This window comes from Numida meleagris, chromosome 2 (assembly GCF_002078875.1).
Source record: "Numida meleagris isolate 19003 breed g44 Domestic line chromosome 2, NumMel1.0, whole genome shotgun sequence".
Taxonomy (NCBI): Eukaryota; Metazoa; Chordata; class Aves; order Galliformes; family Numididae; genus Numida; species Numida meleagris.
Genome location: NC_034410.1, coordinates 119638584 through 119659452, shown reverse-complemented (window position 1 = coordinate 119659452; position 20869 = coordinate 119638584). Strand labels below are relative to the sequence as shown.

Sequence of the window (20869 nt, the reverse complement as noted above, 5' to 3'; positions counted from 1 at the left end):
TAAAATAAGAGGCATTTCTTTTGGAGCAGTCCTTGTAATATTTATATGGCTGCTAGCCAAAAAAAAAAAAAAAAAACAACCAGCCCAACCTTTTAAATCCACACACACTTGAATATTCTGTCAGCAGTGAGGTCATTTGAGAATGAAGGACTTGCCTGCAGTGGGAAATGATGTGTGGTAAACGCGGATGTAAATGCAAAGTGATGTTAAATAACTGCATATTAAATGAAAGTTGCATTTCTCTTGTGATTTTTTTTTAAGTAGATGAGATATTGTATTATAAAAGTAGGGCCGTGTTGGTTCCCACCCTTACAATGAGTGCATCTCCTTTAGGAAAGCTGTAGTCATATGGTGGATCTTCTCTGCTTTACACAATGCTTATGTGCAACCAGCCTGTGTGACGGAGCCAGTGTAACACATGCTTTGCTCTGAGGACCACATGTGCCAATCTGTATGTATTTGGCCCCTGAGGTTATGTGCATGTCTGCAGCAAGCAAGGGAACTTAAGAGAGTAACTCCAAGCCATCACTTTCTCTCTTACCCATAATAGTTACGGGCGGTTTTCTAAAATAGCTTTGGGCTACCTTTTTGGCTGGTGACAAACCACTGAGCAGTAAAAAATGAGGTATGGATTTACAAAGATATGTAGGCTACAAATTCCTTCATGTTACCAGCAATGTGGGGATAGGATGAGTCTGTCCTGGGTGCCAGCAGGGCTGCTGAGCCCTCATTTGGCACAGGCTCCTTCCCTGGCCTGCATGTCAGCAGTTCAATCCAGGAGAGAGGTGACATTTCAAAATACGTGTGGTTTTTGATACCTGCATTAGGTGTGTCCCCATTCATTCCCACAAACTCTGAATTCGGATGACATTGAGCACTCCCCTTGTGCTGTCCCAGGGACTGGGGTACAGTGTAAACCACGTTCTGTCCTCCCTTTTGGGTGGTCTTTATCAGGGCAGCACCAGAAGGCGCTGGTGAATGTGAGCGTGTGCATCAGCAATTCCCAGAGCATCCCCAGACAACCTGTACTTGCATCTGAACCAGTTGGGATTCATTATACAACTGCTTTAGGCTTGGGTACTCACTGCATCTAAACCTTAGATGTTTATCTAGAAGCCCTGTAGTTGTAAAGGAGGAGAATAAGGGGGACCTCTGAAGATCTTATACTCTGTGCTCTGAGTCACTTGCAAGTTAGATTCCCGAGGTAGATGTGAAATAAATACACTTTTTCTTACAGTTTTCCCAAGATAACTTAGCAGGTACAAGAGGAGGCCAAGTGCCTGCACAGCTAAGAGTCATTGCTGGGCGCGCTTCTCTCTGTGGGCAGAAAGGCAAAGTTTGTGTTTGCTCTGACAGTGGGGACTGATCAGGTCTGTTCTGTGTTTGGAAGCAGTTGGAATGACGTGCTTATACCGTAGGAGGCCATCGGGATGGTCTTTTCAATGGTAAGGAAGAAATACGTTCAGTATCAGTTAGCAGCGATATTTAAAATTCCTAGCAGAATTGACTGAAGGCCTCAGGTTCCAGCTAATGACTGAAAAAAACAGTGCAGCACGTTCATTCCAAAGAATAGAAAAGTGTTACTGCTTTGCCAATACTAAAACAAAGAATCACGTTTTCTTCACTGTTTTAGTCATTCTTTGATATAACAGGAAAAATGATGAATAAAAGGGCAGTTAATGTCAATCGAAACGATTGTACGTAAAGCAGGATTTAGCAGCGAGACCTCCTGCCAGTCTTTGGGTATGACAGGTTTGCTGGATAAAGGCAGCTGCAGAAGTTTACCATGTACATTTTGGAAAACAGCAGATATCTCAACTAAATAGTAGTGGAGGTGCCAACACAGCACATACTGCGTAAATGAAGATCTGGCCATATCAGTATTATCTGACAATCTTCTTCGCTGATCCAGCATCACCTCCACACTAGGGCAAGTGCTTTTTGGCATGTTCATAATTGATTTGGAAGGAAAAATAAGGAGTTACTGTCGCGGGTCCATTTCCTGGATGACTGAAAGCTTGATCAAAAGGCAAGGTAGTCACGCACCACTGAATATTCCATTTGGAAGCGAGGCTCTTAAATGCAGGTCTGTATTAATCGTGCGAAATGCAGGTTGGTATTTATGAGGAAGGGAATTTGGATAACCCATAGCATCTAAGGGTGCTGACACGGAAATTAAAAACTGCAGAAGGTCTGGGACCTGTAGCAGACAACAAGCTGCCCTCGGTAGTGGGGTCTGATAGAACAGAAGGAAGCAGGGTGGTCTCTGGTTGTATACAATGTGACTTGTGGTAAGCAGGTGGGGAGAGAGGAAATTTGTTCCAGTTTTTGGGCCATATGAAATGTTGTATCAGTAAATGGCCTAAAAGTGCGCAGAGTGTGAGCTGCACATGCAGTTATATCAGAAATTTGTGTAGATGCCAGCCAAAAGTGAAATTTAAAAGAACAGATGCCGCATTGGTTTTTTTGCTACTGTGGAATAGCTACAAAACAGACCGATGCTCAAAGCACATTCGGTAACTACACTCAAGTCAGGTCAGCTTAAGTTGTTCCAGACAGGTGTTACGAGACTTCAGAAGGGCAGGAGTGAAAAGCTGTAGGTTCACAAGGAGCTGTGACAATGCCTGCAGTTAGCAGCTGCAGTAGGCAGTGAGTGCCCGCACCTGATGAAACTCATTGCATTCCGTACATATCGAAATAGAAGTGTTGGTAATCATTTTTTGTGTGTGTTTTAGATGTAAGTGGTCATGGCCTTCACCCAGGGGCAACATAAGCCCCTAGATGTAAATTACCAAGGAATTATTTAAAGCCAAGCTTCATGGCACGTGACTACTTCAATTATGTTGCCCATCCCAGGCAGCAAGTTTATCTGGGAGGCCTCAGAAGACTAAACTGCGCCGTTCACTCAGGAACATACGCAGAAGAGGAAACCTGCTGAGAAGGTTTACAGTGCAGAGTAAAGGACTTAATTCAGTGCAGCTTGTTAGCAGCCTTGATCAGGACTGTCTTGCACTCCCATTGAAGCCTGGGGGGCTGCGTTATAACTGCCCTGTGGCAAACCCCCTTCTCCCAGGCTGTCCCTCCACAAACAACACAAAGTCACAGGCCAGGGCAAAGTGCAAAATCCCTTCTTCTCACAAGGCGTTATTGGTATTCATCTGAGCACAGGCTGCAGTCTATTTTTGTAGTTATTTTCTCTGCTTACAGTGGAGAGAGTTTCAGAGTTCTTAAAAAGAATGAATGGGTGCATTTGCTGTATGTCCCCAAAGCTGAAGTGATGCTGTCCTGTACTCTAGTTTACTCTGCTTGGGTGACTGGACATACAGAAAACCAATGTGGAGCTTATATCATGTATGTATTTAGACCTCCAGCTTCTTCAGACCTCCAACTTATTTGTGTTTGTATGCTATATACTGTGACCTTTCCTAGGTATATCTGCCACTGTGTATCACAAATTACTTTTTCTGGAAACAGTTCTGTCTACTTGTGACAAACAGCAGCAGTTTGCCACAGACTTAAAGGTGTGTTTCTGTTGCATTCCTGTCTACATGCAGCTCATAAGCAACTCTTTTGTCTGTATTGGCAGGTCTCACCAACTCACAGTCGTCCTGCCGGGAGTGGAGAGCAGAAGCAGTCCCACACGGTTCTGTCATCACCGCCCAGAGTAGCGTTTGGCTTGAGGTACGGGACTCTTAGCTCCTGCTGACAGACCAGCAGCTTCAGAACTTGAGGGGTGTTTAGTAAATAAGATGTCGGTGGCCACAGAAACAGAAAAACTACAGCACCAACTGTGATTGCAGTTGTCAGGCATCTTCTTAATAGGATACTTCAGGATAACCCCTCTCTGCTTTTCGTTAGCACCAAAAGCAAAGTTCTGGGGAAAAATGAGTTGTCGAGGAATGAAAAGGGCACAGGCTGTGAAGCAGAGCTGCAGGCCTTATGCCAGGTGAATCTGGAGTTCAGATGCACATCTAAATTCCCCTGTAAAGCAGTGTTATGCAGATCCACTGTTCCAGTTGAAGCATCCCAAACTTTGTTACACAGCTTGCTTTTTTCTCTGAAATGCTGGGCTGTCTTGTGAGTTCATCTCCATACATTCAGTATGGTGTTCGACTCCAGTCAAATTATTAAGAACGTATCTTACGGTAAACTAGATAAGGTGAAGCTTTGTGCCTTGTCTTCCTTCATGGGAGCTGCAGTCACTTCCATTAAAGATGGAACGGAGTCTGATTTGAATAAGAAGTTCAAAAAGTTGTGTTAAATCAAACTGCGATGCTGTATTTCTTGGAGTAAAGAAACTCTTCGTTCCTCACAGTCCTAAAGGGCGACTGAACCCTAAAAAGACATCAGAGAGCACAAGGAAGATTTTATGCTTTTCATTTTCAGCGTGACTCTTGGATCACTGCACGTGCTACAAACCGAACTTGGGATCTTCCCAATTCATGGATTGTGCCCATTAATTGACAGTGATCAAAAAATGCATATATACACAAGGGAATAATCACAAGGCAACTCCTGTGTGCCGTACAGTATCTCATGCAGGTATTAAACAGTTGTGTCTGTACACTCACTTGAATGAAGGACTCCAGGTCTGGCCGCACTGCTGTAATGAGCATTGAGTCCCTCCTTGTAGCGTTGCTCCTCAGGTTTGCTACACGTTGAGTAGAAGAGTTTCATTTTAAGAGTTACTTTAATCATTTTCTGCACTTCTCTTGTGAGCTTTAAGTATGGCTGTAGGATGGAATGCGTGACAATCACGGTGGCTTTAAAAGCAGGTACTGCCTGCGTGGCTGGCTTCGGGGAGGAAAAGAGCACACGCCAACACGTTGCAGCTGAGGGCAAGGGCTGAAACTTGTTTTTAATGGCCTGGATGTTGTTCGGTCTGTGAGCGCAGCAAACCACGCAGGAAGGATGTACAAACTTAGAAGCTGGCAGCTCTTCCCCTCTTTTGCATAGCTGCTGCGAGCTTACAGCCAAGGTCTGCTGCTCTGCGCTATGCAAACTATTTGTAGCCGCAGCGCTACAGCAAAGAGCGCTCGTGTGCGATGTGAGCCTGGCTGTGCTGCGGGGTAGCTGTGGTTATCCATTACACCTTGGCGCTGCGTGTGGCTAAAATAACAGGAATCTAGATCAGGCTGAGCCTGGCTAGAACATGGGCCGCGTGTCAGCCTTGGAAGAGGGGAGCAGGCTCAGCAGCTGCTCCAAAGAGTTGCGCCATGCCACACATCTGCCTGCTTCATCGCTCTCGGTCAGCTCACAGGCGCACCGCAATGCCTTTGAAACTGGGGCATTCTCAGCCTTCTGCACGCCGCTGAGCTCGTTGTCCTCACCTGGGGTGGTAAAGGTGCAAAAAGGTCGTGTTAACGAGCTTCCCTTTCTCTCTGACAGGAAGCCGAGAGGGGAGGGGAAGAAGTGTCGGAAGGTCTATGGGATGGAGAACAGAGATATGTGGTGCACTGCCTGCCGCTGGAAGAAGGCCTGCCAAAGGTTCATCGACTGAACAGTGAAGTTATGCAGAGGATTTAGGAATGGGGGAGGACAACGACGGGACCAGATTGCTACGCCTGCACTGTGTCACTTCCCGTTTGCCTCCAGTGATGTGGTGTTGGGGTTTCTGTTTTACTGTTTGTTTTTTGATTCGGTTTTTGTTGTTTTGTTTTTTTTTTTACAAAGAGAGCTTTGTATTTCAAAGAGAAGCACTTGTAGCCAAGGAGAAGCACTAATTAAAACCTGTGTGGAGCAATAGAGCAAAAAAAATACAAATAAAAAGCAAAACCAAGAACACACAACAAAATTCTGTCTTACAAAGTATTGACACCGGAGCAGCTATCAGTGTTTTTCTGTTTTTTTTAAATAATAAAAAAAAGGAACAGTTAATTCCTTGCTAACTCTCTGAGCTACTTGCTCCTTAGGGTCATTTTTAACCATTTCAATCTCTTTGCTGCCAGCGTCTGTATTTGCTAAACTGGACATTTTTTCTTTTCCTGAAACGAAGATCTCTTTTTGAAAGCTTTCTAATAAACACTTCAGAGTCATATAAGCTACAGTTTACTCTACAAAAGCTGTACTAAGACTGGAGACTGCTAAATAATTCTCCTGATACGAATGATCACGATGATATTATATTTTTGGAAAGGGGCTGTGGGAAGGAGTTGGGATTTTTGCTTGTTTCTTTTTAGGAGAAAAGAAAAGCCAGAATTTTCCAGAAGGACAAACTGCTCCTGGAAGGGTTTTAAACCATGCACAGACCAGCAGGTTGGAACGGAGTAACTCATGTACCAAATTGGATTTCGCCCCTTTGGAGGAAGAAAAGCAGCAATGGAAAGTCACCAGCAGATACCGTCACCGCCGAAGTGGAGGGAAGAAATGCAGTGATGGTTGATGGAAATCCCTGAGAATATAACGGGGGTCCGGTAGCTCTTCTTACCACTCTCCCTGTTTGTAGGGAGGAGCGACAGCTGGACCAGCACATGTAAAGAGCTGGGAAATGCAGCCACTAGGATTGCATGTAGTACCTGTTCAGGGATACGATCCAGGCCGGCAGTTCTGCTCTTGCTTCCTTTTCTCTTATTTGAGAGATGGTTATGATAATGGTTTGCTCAGCATTTTTTTTCTACACATTAAAGTTGCTAAAATTTATTTTGCGCAAAAAAAACGGTAAAGAAAATACAACATCATCATCTCAGAAAAAGAAGTACAACAGCAAAGGAGCAGCATGTGTATGGTAAAAGTCCATTTCTTAACTCATTTTGATAAACAAATTAACGGGTTTCTATACTTGCAGATTTTGGAAAGATTGGGTACTAAAGTGTCTCCATTAGAAAGTATACACCTGAACGTGGGAAGCTGTGCTCTGTTTCAACTTATATGGAATTACCATTAACTGACCATTATTTCAATGCAGAAATAAAATAAGGATTTACTATGATATGAATGTATACCGTTAAATGACACTTGTCTGTTAAACAAAGCAAGACACCTTAAGGGGGACAAAAAAAAAAAAAAAGCAGAACTTTGCTTCTTACTGGAGGCACAGAGGCCCAACGTTTCTGGATTTTTTTCTTCATACCATTTGAAATTAGACCAGATTTTTGTTGTTGTTGTTAATTATCTAATCTGCCTTGTCCTCCCTGAGATAAGGGACTCTTAATTATCCTGACGGCTTTCTAAAATCTGGTCCAAAGTTCACTTGATGGCTTTATTGAGCATGCACTGCTGCTTACGCCTGGGTGAAAGCACAGAACAACGCAGGCGTTGAGAACACGCACTAGGAATTCAGCAAAGCTGTACTGAGAAGTGAAGGATATAATAGGAGCTACTGGAGGATGTCATCTGGGTTTTTTGTTTTTTTTAAACAAGTTAATTGGGCAATCAGATGCATAATTTGAGCATGCTATTTCTGCAGTTGTTTACAAATTGTGTAATTTACATGCACAAGCAGCAAGATGTGCTTGCGTGCACGCGATTTCTTGCTTATTTGCCTATTGTGTTCTGTAAGTCATTTAGAAAAACAACGGGAGATAGGCTCAAAAACATAGACCCTGCAGTACATGCATGTATGTATGTGTATATCTATCTATACATACACATACGTATGTGTATATACATATAAGATCTGTGTTCAAAAGGGAGGAGAGAGATTGGACATCCATAGCCACTGTCCTAACATCATTATTTCTCAGCAAAATATTGTGCATGTTGTATTGTTTTTGGTTTCCTTAGTAAAACGCCTCTGGTAATTCGTAGTCTCAAATTCCATCTTCTGACACTGAGTTTGTTGTTTGCATATTACTGTGGTTGGACTTAAAAGACCTGGGTCTTTCAGTGATGCTTCTGCCAATTTGCCCCTATTTTTATAAGCACTGCTAGAGTGATTATAAAGCATTTTGTAGTTAATTTGGCTATTGTAAGACCTTCAGTATTTGCTTATCTATTTGTTCTGCCCCTCCTTTTGTGTTTTGCCTGTTTGCTTTGGAGGGTTTTGTAAAAATAATGTATTAGAATGTATGTTGTTTTCATGTCATGGCATCATGAGCACCTTTCCTGAGGGCACTTTACGAATTATTGTAATAAGATGATTCTTCATAGATTTCTGCACAGAAGATTGGTGTTGTTGTCAGCACAGATCGCCCTCTGGTACACATTTGATAAGGATTACATATAGGCACAAGAGCTGCAAGTCATCAGGTGTGACAGAGAGTTTTTGTTGAGAAGCTGAGACCAGAAAATGCTTCACCTGCCATAAATCCTGCCAAAGGACAAAGTTAAGCGATCCATATTTTCACACCAGCTGCTATCAGCAGAGTTTATATTGAATGAGTTTTGCATCTTTAGGCTGCGGCATTCCTAGTGCCGCATCTTGCTCGTGGCCTGGGGTGGCACAGCCCTTCTGCTGCCTGGGGCCTTCCCCCAGAGCTTCGGGCCTCAAGCTCAGATTGACGCCTGTCCCGGCATTACCCAGCGCCATCTGGACTAACTTCTTCCTTTTCTTTATGTATCGCTTCAGTGTTGTTTCACGCTCTGTTACTGGTCTGCTGATGCCTGCTTCGTGTCTGAATTCTGCACAGTCCTTCCAGAACGAGTAAGATTCTTTGTTTCCCAAGGAAGAACTGCCTTGAAGGGTGGCTCGAACCTTTGCCCGTTTGTCACCATCGGTACCCACCGTTTCCCAAAATTTCTGCTTTCATAGTTTATAAGCTGTCATCTCTGACCTTCCTAAGAAGTTGGGAGGAGTGGCCAGAGCTCATGGTGCAGTGTCTGTGCTGTGGGTGCTTGGGCATGTGTGCGCTTATGGCATGAGCCGGGACCTGTCCCTGAGGTGTAAGGATGGAAGGATCTGTGTTAGCACTGTGACCACGCATTGCCATTGGTGCTGCTTACAGAAGCTGCCCGCATCAGTGTCCCAGTGGCTCTCAGCAGCATAGCTGCCCAATCTTTTTCTTCAGTTTTCTTGTTTAAACAAACCTGCTTCCCATGTCCCTGTCTATTCCACCCCTAACGACCAACAAAAAAATCTGGAAAATAAGGTATTTTAAGAAATGAAGTTTGAAAATGTGATTGTGTTCCATCTGCTCCTCTGTGAAATAGCAGCTCTTGGACATTACAAACTCCCGTCATCGTATTCATAACATTTGTTTCCACCCCAGTGTGCCTGATTCTCTAGTGCCTTGCACGAGTGTAAGAGGTTACACAAGATGCAAAGTGAGCAAAAGCTCTTCCACAAAGCAGCGTGCAGCTCTGTACTTGCTTGCGATCAATACCGGTCATGGCGTGAGCCAGACCCGCAGGGCCTGCCTGTGACTGAGCTGGGCAGAGAGCCAGTCCCTCGACTTGCTTTGCCCACATCAGCAGCCTGCTGTGGTCATCAGCTGTCTGACCATGGTGTGGATTCCTCATACCATTCTGTCACCTGCATCGCTCTCTTCGTTCCTTCTCCCCTTTGCCAAGATAGCAAACAGGCAGACGGCGGAAGACAAAGCTTTCCCAGAAAGTTCTCACAGGACGTGCATTTAAGAGCAGATTCCAGCTCTGTCTCTTGTCCCAGACGTGGATTTCCTTGCCCCAGAACACTGCGGTTTTCATTTATCCCGACCCGCAGGACAGGCTGTGGTTTCCTGTTAGTGCTGTGGGCTGGGAGCAGCTGGAGCCGCCCTGCCCAGGATGCAGGGCAGTCAGACACAGCTGTAAGCGTGGCAATGCAACGTGATTTCTTTCATCCTTTCTCTGTAAATCTGTTGAAAAACCACATCAGAACACAGGCATGAAATGCAAAGATTGCAGGCCACAGGTAGAGATCCAGCAGGCTATAGGAGAGGCTTGTTCCTGTTTAAATTGAAGTCATTTGTAGGGCTGTGCTCTCCTTTTCTTAAAAACACGTGGATCAGGATATGTTTGTGAAGTCTCACCTTCGTCTTCTGTTTCCACGTTATTGCATCTTCCCATGAGTGATGGCACCAGAGCTGAGAGCTGCACCGAGCACTGGGTTTAGCCTGCGCCTGGCAGGGGTTAGCGGGCAGCTGGCTGGAGGCTGCTGGGAAGCAGCGTTGTGAGATTTTGGGCTAGTGGACATGGGAGCTTTATGACACCGCTAGCAAAATAACTGGTAAAGCATTAGCAAAAACCCAAGAACAAGGTCTGCTTCTGATGGCACCAAGCAAAATAAAATCCTTGTTGCTCCTTTTTGTGCCTATGTTAGCCGCAAGAATTCATTTGAAATGTGAGGGAATGGATTAATTCATTGACAAGCCAGTTTTCTGCTTTTATAACACATAACACCAAGATTTTTTTCCTTCGCTGTGAAAGGGAGATATCTAAAATGCCCATGAGATGAATTAATTAAGCAGTGGAAATACTATTTCAGCTTTTAAGTTACTGTGGACAGTACACAGTATTGCACTGTCAGGGTAGGGTTTCAAGATTAAATCCAGATTCTTGATGCACTTCCTCGCTAGGCGAGAACTCTGATGTGCTTAAATGTTCATTTTTAGCATCTTTGCCAAATGGGAGAGGCCACGTTTTCTAACTTACATTTAAAACCAGCCCTGTTCAAAAATTTATGTTTGACCTCAGAGTCTTTATGTTACTGTGTTCTTCCCTACGGCCATTCACATACAATGTGTAATGTGCAGATAAACTGAAGTTACTGAACTGTTTATACACAATGCCTTGGGAACACTAACAAAAAAATAGATACGGTTAATACAGATTTCCTCAGGGACCATAGGAAGGCTGCAGAGGCAGGATGTAGTTTTATTTGTATGGAAGATGGGTGAGAATTTATTATGTATATATCTTTTGTATTCTAGGCAAATTTAAAGAGCAATATGTCACTACTTGAATTATTAAACTTAGAAGGAAGCACTAATTGGTGAACACGATCTCACTTAACACTATAGCTTATGAAGTTCCAAATACAAAACAGACATTTCAGCTGTTAGAAAAATGTAGGAAATGAGCTTGAACCATAACCTAAATATAGTACAAATGTATACGTTTGTATAAATATTTTCAGAACATGCTGTAAATATGAAGGGTTCTTGTTTATATGATTGCTTGATTGAAGCGTACTTTGTTTAGAATTGAACTACTTCTTACCAATTTGTTTCAACAAGCAAAACAAAGAACACACTAACATGATACCCCAGAGGGTTTTTTGCATTGCAAAGGGAATGTGGGAAAGAAGAAACGTTGTACCTGTATATTCTACCATGTGAAAGCATTTCTTAGATAGGTAAGAGGTGTCTATTAGTTGCCATCAAGTGGAGAAGAACTTACTTGAGCACATCAGGAAGAAGTGGGTGAGCTGCATCAGAGTGTTGCCCCACCTATGGCGCACGCAACGCTCCTGGAGGCACAGGGCTCTGAGGACATAAGGAAATAAGGAAGTTCATGTGAAACACTAAGATAATGTGCTTTTAAGCCACAAATGATGATGTCCCCAGAAATGATGATGATGTGCAATTTTCTAGTGCTAAAGAGCTCAGTACTTTTACTGCAAAGAAAATAGTAGCCTTATTAGCAAGGTGCAATACTTATGAAGGGCTAAACTGTGGAAACAAGTGGTGTGTGGGTACATCACTGCCAAACGTGCACTCTTGTAAAACTAGCTTCTATAGCACTGGGATCTTAGTACTTCTCTGAAAGTATTGTGTTGGTATGATTTTATAACCATTTATTGTAAGTTGTGAAACAGAATTTGGGATTTCAGAAGAACCAGAAGAAAGAGGGGAAGCTGTAAATTATATAGCATGGTGGTATGTTGTCTTCTGTGGCAGAAGTAGGTTAAACACCTTTACAAAGCTATGCACATTTTGGATTACTGAAAAAAAAAATCCTACCCTTGGTTACAAAAATAGGTTAACCTGAATTTAGTCTGAAATTTGCAGTAATGTCAAGAAAATGCCTTCTTCTGAGTAAATTTTGCTTTGTTTCTTGCATATTGGGCTTTATTTATTAGTATTCTGATTGTGAAGATATTCCTAAACTAGCAATACTTGGCTTCAAATTGAGTTCATTTGGAAATACCTTTTGAAAGGGAGAGATTTCTTCCTTCATTTTCCTGTATGATAATGATTTGTGCTGTTTGGAATGGCGAGTCCATCAAGCAAATGGATATGTACAAAAAGATTACTTTGTGGTTCTGTTATGGAAAGGATGTGAACGACCAAATGGGAGGGCTGCTCACCTCGCTCCAGGAGAATATCTTCTCTGCATCTGCACTGTGAGGTCCATAGAATAGAGGGTGCCCAGTGTGGTGCATCCTAGGCTTTTGCTGTTAAATAAGGACATACTGCTGTTTTTCCATTTCTTACTGTTCTTGTCATCTTCTCAGAATCTGTCTTTTAGTGAAAGATTGGAACAGTTCCATCTGCTGAACAGGAGGAGTTTCTTGTTTCCTTCTGACTTCCTTCAAGTAAGGGGCCAAAGGACAAGCTGAGATTGAGGGATGTCAGCAGCAGACTTGAGCCATGAGGGAAGACCTGAAACAAAATTGCTCAGGAAAGGAAAGTAGAATGAATCTTGTGTCTTGGCTGTTTTTACATGTGGCTGACGCCAGTAGCTCAAGAATAAGGTTGCACAGAGAAAACCTTAAAGCACAGTCCTCATTCAGATGCTGCCTTCAGGAGTGCTGTTACCTCTGGGGCCTCATCCCCTTAGGTTTGGGTACAAATTCTCCTTCTGCCCCAAACGCTGCACTGTCATCTTCTATGTGGAAGGAAGTGATTCTGCCAGCCCCCTGGTAACCAACCTGTTTTTATTTACTTGCCGTAATAGAGTACTTAATCCTGCTGGCTCATCTTTCTTGCCCAGATGTGTCACCTTTTCTTCAGAAGTATAAAGCTAAATATGATCAGATAGTAAAATTTCAGCTGTTACTAAAAAGTAGATTGTATGAATGACCTACTCCTATAAATCAAACAGCGTTAATGAAACCTTTGCACTGACCATTTTTACACAGAATGAAAGTCCAAGAGGCACTTTTCCCTCCCTTGTCATGCAAAGTTCATCAGGAATTACTTCTAATTAGTCTGAGGAGGAGACGAAGAGCAGAAGGCGTTGTTCTAAGTAGAGCACCTTGTGGTGCCTGCACAAACCCTGCCTGTTGCCACGGTCCCACACCACGTGTTTCATCCTGCAGTTTGCATGAGTCCAAAGCAGTCGGTTACAGAGGTCTCTCTTATTTCATTTACAAGCCTGATAAGATGTCTTGTTGCACAATTAAGAGCAAAATGCACAGTAAGGAGCTGAGCTTGACGCATTCCGTTTTTTCTCAGGAGTGCTGCCATTAGCCCTGTGAATAACATCAATGACCAGGGCTGCTCCTGCGGGTGGCAGCTGTAGAGCAAAGGCACTGGATTTTCCTCCGTGTGATTGTTCCCTCGGGCACTGGGAATGTGGAGCTGTGCATGTCCCATTCGGAGTGCTTGAAATGAGGAACATGCACTCAGGCTTTGGGAGAGGGGTAGATATGTACCTAGAGATGTATGCACTGCTGCTAGAAGGCCTTGGTGGGTTCCCAGTGATAGCAGAGCGGCCATAGGTTGGATGTGTCATTTAGGGGTGGATTTAAGAGCTGCTAAGCACGTGGTATTCTGTGTGCCATGCATCCCAGTGCTGCCAGGCCTGGGAAGGAGGTTTCTCAGAGCGGGATCCAGAATGGCTGCCAGCAGAATCCAGAATGGCTGCCAGTCCATCGTGGCCTCGCTGCTAGCAGCTGCAGCACGCGCCAGGCCGGTCGCATCCTATGGGCCATCCAATGGGAGGTCACCCAGTGCTCTTTAGGGGAATGAGTGTTCTTTTCAGAGAGTGAAATGGGACTGCTGTGGTTTCTCCTAGCACTGCGGTTTCAAAGCAGGCTGGGTTGGCCCAAACCCAGGCTCCTGCCCTTGCTGCCAGCTTCTTCTTTTTGCTGGGGCCTAGAGAGGTCTATCCCAGGTTGTGCTGGCTTGGACTCCTCCTGAAAGCATGGGCCTGTGTAAAATCCCTAAGGCTGTATCAGAGAGTTGCTTCATGAGTTGGTAGCTCTGCATTTCATGTGGCAGGCATGGTAACAGGGCCCTGGCTTGCCTGCCTCAGCTGTGGGCTCAGCAGGGGCCTGGACACCAAACCCTACAGCTGCACTGGCACGTGATTGCTCAGCACCCCTGGAATACCATTAAAAGGGGATTGATTTTGATATGAAAATGATGATGTAGAGAAAAAAACAGGAGTTGTGTCAATAATCCTATATCCCATGAGCCCATAAGACTACATGTTAAGTGTGGCATGGTTTTGCTAAGCAGATACTGGAGGTGTTAACAAGGCATGAAAAGCAACCTCTGGGGACCTCAGTCCTGCCCTGACCTCAGGCACACCCTGGAGCCAAGCCGATGTTATTTGGGGTAATTTCAGGCCATGCAAGTTTTACTGGTGGGTGCGATGGGGAGGTGCTCGCTCGCTCTCTGTAGATCTCTGGGCCACAGAGAACCAGGATACATTTCTTGTCCTGACAGTGGAACTTTCCTAAATAGAAAGATCCATCTCCTCTTGCAGATTTTCGGTCTCTGGAGTACAGTGTCCGTACGATGGCAGAGGGGAATGCTGGGGCCTGGTGGGGAAAGGTTCGTAATGTACTTGGAGAAAGAGAACATCAGTTGCACTATGATTATTTACACTGTGTGAAAAAAAAAGCAATTATACTTCCTAGTCACTGCTACTTATATTTCATATTTTCAAAGTGTTTCCGATGAAGACAGGAGTGAACTTAGCACACGTTAAGAGTCTTCAGAAAAACAAAAGCCCAGTTGCCCAGAGTTCATGAATACAGGACTTCTTGTACACGCTGCTTGCATAAGATAACAGTATCCATGCATCCTTTTGTCTTTTCAGTCACAAAAGGGAAATACCTGGCTGCATACACTGGTTTTCCTTTGATTCCTATCAAGTATTGTTTTGGAGAGTATTAAGTAAATTGAAGTTCTTTCTCTGCTTTATTTTTAGAACCAGAGCATTTTCTCCTTCAGTGTAAATTTACTTTTGTGGAGCTTTAATGTGCTCTGCATTGCACTTTATATATTTGTCACTTGTTGGGCCATTTATTTTTGATAAACAGAACAATAAAATTGTTGTTACTCTAGTTTTACCTAGAAAATAACCATGAAACTAAGATATTTTTTATAAAAATGCAAGTTCCATAATATGTAGCAAATAAACTATTTAGGTTGGAAATCTTTTTAACGATAGTGTTGAGAAATATCATAGCCTCTGAAATGATACACTAGTAAATTCAGTACATTAATGGATAACATGAGTATCCATTGGAGTGAATAAATGCAGTATGAATAAACAGGAGATCCAGCTCAAGCCATTGGATTCGCTCATATAAAAGACTTGTATTAGTTCAATTGATATGAGCCTGCGATGGCCCTTGGCTCCGTGGGGCTGCACTCACGCGAGTATGACCAGCCTACCATCAGAAGCCAATGCTGTTTCCATTTGTTTTTTTCTGGTTTTATCCCCTCCAACCTGGGGAACCAGTGTCCTAAAGACAATCTTCTTGTTCCTAAGTAAGTGCGCTAATGAACTCGTCTTCCCCCTCATTTTGGTGTCAAGCAAGGGACCCTAGCACTGTCCACATGTAGGTTAATATAAGAATTTTTAGATGCCCGTTTCATTGCTTTAAATGAAAATCAATTTCTCTGCCCCTGCACGTAATCCCTTGAAATTTTGTGGAGTATACTGAAAAATAAAGACATTTATACTTTGTCCAAATTGTGTTTTTTCCAAATCACAGCAGGTGCTGTGTAGGCCTGCAGCGCCCAGCCTGCAGAGTTGAGCGGTGAAGGGGACGAGGGGCTGTGATGCCCCGTCCTAGGAAGAATGGCAAAGCACTCTCCCTAGCTGTACACGCAGGCTCTCAGTCTTCAGTGGGAGATGGAAATCCCTGCAAAAGCTCCTTGTCAGCCATGCAGCAGAGTCCCTGGCCCTCTTCAGAGGCTTCAGACACTCTGCTTTCTCATTTCTCCATCCATAGGTGCCAGCAGAAGTGAACGGCTCAGCCTCATGGTGTGAAGACAGTCCCAGCTTGAGTTACAAATGCAGCATCTCGCCATTCTTTCACCAAGCCTCAGCTTCACCTACAAAAGATGGGCAGGGCCAAGGGACTCTGATGGATGGTGGTTCTTCAGGCAGCACACGCTCTGCTGCCCAGCTGCTTTCTATGTTCTTGCATGTGTTCGAAGGAAAGTTGAAAAGAGAGGGGAGACTTTTGCAAGTAGCTGATACTGGCAATCTCATTTGATCCTGCCAATATCTGAGGCACTGGCGCGGATGTAGGTGAGGTGCTTCCACTGCCGGCCACTTGTACGTGGCTAAACATCAGCAAGCAAACGCTGTTTCTTAAGCTGAACCCCCCCCAGAGCAGCAAAATGCCACCATGAAGACCTCTGGTATCTCCCTCCCTGTCTTCTTGTTGCATTGGCGGCAGGAGGGAAGTGCAGAAATCATAGGAGCCCAGCCATAACTCATCCAAATGCCTTTGCATTGCTACAGGACTTAGGTGAAAAATGTACAGACTCAGGCCCTCCAAAATGACTCTAGGAATTTTGCTGTTCCTTTCTATGAAAAAAAGGATTTAAAGTCTTTGGGTCCACATCTGAGTTGATTTTGCATGCTGAATCAAGAGCACTTCCAACAGACTTCAGATACGTAGGCAGTCATCCTTAGTACAAGTGATGACACTCCAAATGTTTCAAATATTTTCCTTAAATTAAAAACATCTGTGAAATTAGCACAGTGCATATTAATACCTTAAAAATCTATGAAAGTAACTGAGTTTAAATGTTAAAAAGCATGTGCTTTCACTTGAAACACTAAGGAAAACTACTGAAAGTATTTAGTTTGCTAAGCAGTGGCTCCTGAGTTTAATGCACTAAACCTGAATTTGACAGAGTAATTTCTAAGAGAGAAAAGTAATAATTTCTTCTCAAATTATTTGAATAATTCAGGAAATGAATAGTTTGTTTCTGGTCACTGGGTTTTAGAAAGAAGAAATCTCATCCTCCTGCACTTTTGGAACTCAATATTTGTATGGAAAAAAAAATGGTCTTGCTTTTCCATTCCTGACTGGACGATCTGTTCAAATAAGAATCTAAGTCATCTCATAACTTTTTCCTAAAGTAAAAACTAAGAGCATGAAGAAACATGAATGTGAGGAATCATGAACAAAGTCATTAACTATTTTTAGAACGTTCTGATTAGTAAAAATCTTTGTTAAAATGATGTTCTGTTGCACATCACTCCGATTTAGTGAAAAAGCTATTTTTCTTCTTAAAGAAAAAAAAAGAAGAGGGAAAAGGAGAAATGGCAAACAAGATTAAAAGAGATCATTTAAGCCCAGGTTTCCTGCTTGTTTTCAGGTCCATCCCACCCATTCTATCGCTGTTGTGTGTTCAGGGATGCTCAGGACGACAGACATTCCTCACGGGAAGCAGCTCGGTTCCAAAGCGTGAAATCAAAGCTGTGAGCAAATTCGTAGAGTTTTCAAAATATTAGCTATTGCCAAAAAAAAGCATCAAAGCACTACTTGCTACTGACCGGGAATTTCAGTGTTTTAAAGGAAGCGCTTTTTAATCTAGTTCATTGCTGTACTTACAAACAGATTTCTGTTGGTCTGCTTGCTTGTTTGTTTGCTCACGAACCTCAGAGCAGGGCACACTCATGCTCAGATGGGCAGAGTCGAACTGACATCTCTCACAACCCCCAGTTACGTTACACATTTTTTGAAGAAACAGCAATCTTTGAATGAAAAATGACTTAAAAGCATCTCAAAATAAGGCAGCAAGAAAAAGAAACAGCTTTATTTGGGAAACACCACTGAGTTCCCATCAACCTGTAAGACGTGTGCTTAATTGCCCTCCTGTAGCTTTGTCAGATCGCGTTTCTGTTGAAGGCAGGTGGTGATTAAACTACACAGCAAAGAGACTTCCTTTGATCTATGTAAACGAATGTATATGTATAAACTATGCATTTTCATCCAGCTGCAAGTCGCATCTCTAAGTGGTTAAAATCCAGCCTTTTCCTCTACGTTAGTAACTCCCAAACTCCAGGAGATGAAGGTGCTCCCATCTTTTTTAGCACATCCTTCTCTCCTGTCTTGCTTCTGTGCGTTGCAGAGGCAAGATGTGTGGTTGAGCAGAGGGCTACGGCTGCTGCTCCAACTCCAGCACCTCTTCCACAGCCAGGCAGCAGAGTGGGACCAGCAGCTGCTGCCTCACATGGGGTCAGTGGGAGTTTGCAGCAGTGCTAGAAGAAGCTATGCCAAGGAGGCCACTGCAGACTGGGTTTACAGCCCCCGCTGTCCCCTTGTGAGAGCCCTTTCGGCCACCACAGCCCCAGGTCTGTCCTTACCTCTCCACCCAGGAGCCTTCTCTGGCTGCGGTCAGCTGGCAACGCTCACAGCACGCAATCCTTCATAGTGAGCGCTGGCGGGCTTCAGGAGAGGAAGGGCCAGGCCCTGGTCCGAGCGCATCCCTGCTAGAAGGAATTAGGAGAGGTGAAAAATGGAGGTCTTGTTCTGGTAGCTGACGTAATAAAATGAAGGAAAAAGGCGCTGCATGCAATGTTGTTATTGACATTTCAGGTTGTTGCTGTAATATTCATCAGCCCGGTCTGGTCAGTGAATTAAGTGTGTTTCGTATGGTTTATCTTGCAGGAAGAAAGACCAAAAATAAATAAATAAATAAATAAAAATATATAAAAGGATCCTTGCTTTAAAGTAAAGCAAGCGTGGACTAAATCAAATCTTTCTCTCTTTATTATGCAACCTATTCAAATATTTGATACTAGTATGGCAGCATTGGTATTTTTATCTATCCAGAGATGTGCACTCATTTAGGTTATGCTTGACTGAGAAATATTTTTGCAGTATGTATTTGTATTTGATGGGCCGAGGCCCTTCATTTTATATTCTTTACAAGAATTAGCATGGAAATGATGCTTCCCCATTTACTGAGCTACCTGACCATCCCAGCTGCCTGTTTGCATACAAAATGTTTCCAGGACTTTTGGATTTTGGTTTGGTTTGGTCTAACCACCGTCCTTCTTTAAAAAAAATAAGTAAATGCAGTGCTTAATAGAAAAGCATATTCCTTACCAGGGCCCCTGCGAGGTGATGCAGAGAACCCACTGAGATGATGAAAATGCTCGAGGCCAGGTCTCCGCAGGTTCTCAGCGGGCACAGCTCCCATGGCTGTGAGCGTGTTCACCAGCAGAGGACCTGCCCCCGGGAGGGGCCTGCAGAGCCGTGGGGTGCTCGGTGTGCTGCGGGGGCTCTCTGGAGCTGCCACATCCTCCTAGCAGGACGTGGCCTGTAACAGCAACAGAAGGACACTGCCGCATCTCTCTGCACGCCGCACTGTCCTGCGGGTCTGCTGTGGCTCCGGCTGCACCCTCAGCTCAGAGCTCTGACCGCAGCGCTCGGGCTTTGGCGTCACTTAAGATCACAGAGGTAACTTTCTAAATGAGAAAGAGCTTCCAACTCCGGCACTAATGGAAATACTGAATACTTTTAATATATATATATATATATTTGGAAAGTATTTGAAAAAAAAAAAAAAAAGCGTGTTTTTTTATACGACTTTTAGCCAAATAGAAGCATTCTGATTATTACTTCTGTGGACAGCTGTCCATCTGTAAATAAATTCCTATGTTCAGGTACACGAACCTGAAGAAAAAATAATAATAAAGACTGTTCACTGGCTATGCGCTTTGCTAGCTCTTGGTTCCTTTGTACATAAGAGGTAACTGTTTAAACGTTGGGTGGGTTTTTTATTTAACTGCTGTTCCTCTAAAGAAAGAAGAAGAAAAAACCTTTTGAATTTGTTTTCTCTTTTCTGAGTCAATACAAAGATTTTCTAACTTTTTACTGCAGAAATGGATAAATCCGTGGTGCTATGTGAATCTGAGAGTGGAACTGGCCATAGCAGACACACCAGTTAGGATGCACTTTTCCTGTGGCACACAATGTATTTTCTCAGAATGGACTTTCAAAGGACCATCAGATGTTTACATTTCTTCTCGTTGCCCCAGATAGTTTTGGATATTGAAATAACTTCCAAAAATAGAGAAAGACGTGATGCATTACCGATGCGATGAATCCTTACGTCTAGGTATTTACAACAGGTTTGTACAAATACCATTTTAGAGATAGTTGAAATATTGGGCTTTCATACTTTGTAACGCTTTGATGTGACAATAAATATGCTGTTGCTATCTATCTAGTCTAACCTCATTGTAGATCTGTAATTTCCTGTTTATGGTTATGTCATGAATTGCACTGGCTTGACTTCAGCCAAATACTGACTGTTCAGCTGAAATATTCCGACTGTTATGACATCCACAAAACATTAATTAAATGCACTTGTAACCTACTACTGAGGAGTATGTCACGTTATTCATGTAATAAAACCCATATGTATAACTTTTGCAACTTGTTTATGATGTGAATTCAGTTCTTTCACAGCCATGAACACCAGCGTATCAACCAAGGGCCAACTCAAGTCCATGACGGCCTTTGCATTCACTTTGTTACAAACAGGACTGACTCCCCTCCCTTCAGTCAGAAGACAGATAGCAATACACCAGAGCATGATCTAAGACATGCAGGATAGGAATGTGGACTTCAGCTTAGAAGTTTGGGCCCGCTGTTAAGTTCAGCCTTCAGCAGGTAACTACTCTTTGCACTTCTGGGCTTATGCTATAGAACTGGTCCTCCTGATGTACTACGCTATGAGCACTTTTTCCTGCTCTGTCCTTGCCTAACAGTGGGGGCATAGCCTCCCTGCATACACCAAGGAACACTCCTGGCAGCCAAAGCTTCAGGATAAGCCTT

At 43.5% G+C, this 20869-nt stretch overlaps 1 protein-coding gene across 2 annotated transcripts in view; it reads left to right on the top strand.

Moving 5' to 3' along the window:
• ZNF704 (zinc finger protein 704) overlaps positions 1–20467 on the top strand; it is a 103687-nt gene extending 83220 nt beyond the window's left edge. The window contains exons 8-10 of one of the 2 annotated variants that reach the window (XR_002434743.1): positions 3587–3681; positions 5389–6724; positions 17397–20467. Coding sequence is in view for 1 of the 2 variants with exons in the window: in XM_021385430.1 (XP_021241105.1) it covers positions 3587–3681; positions 5389–5500 (207 nt within the window). In the remaining variant the exon portion in view is untranslated. Of the gene's footprint in view, positions 1–3586; positions 3682–5388 lie in introns of both variants that reach the window. The other variant, XM_021385430.1, reaches the window with a different exon arrangement.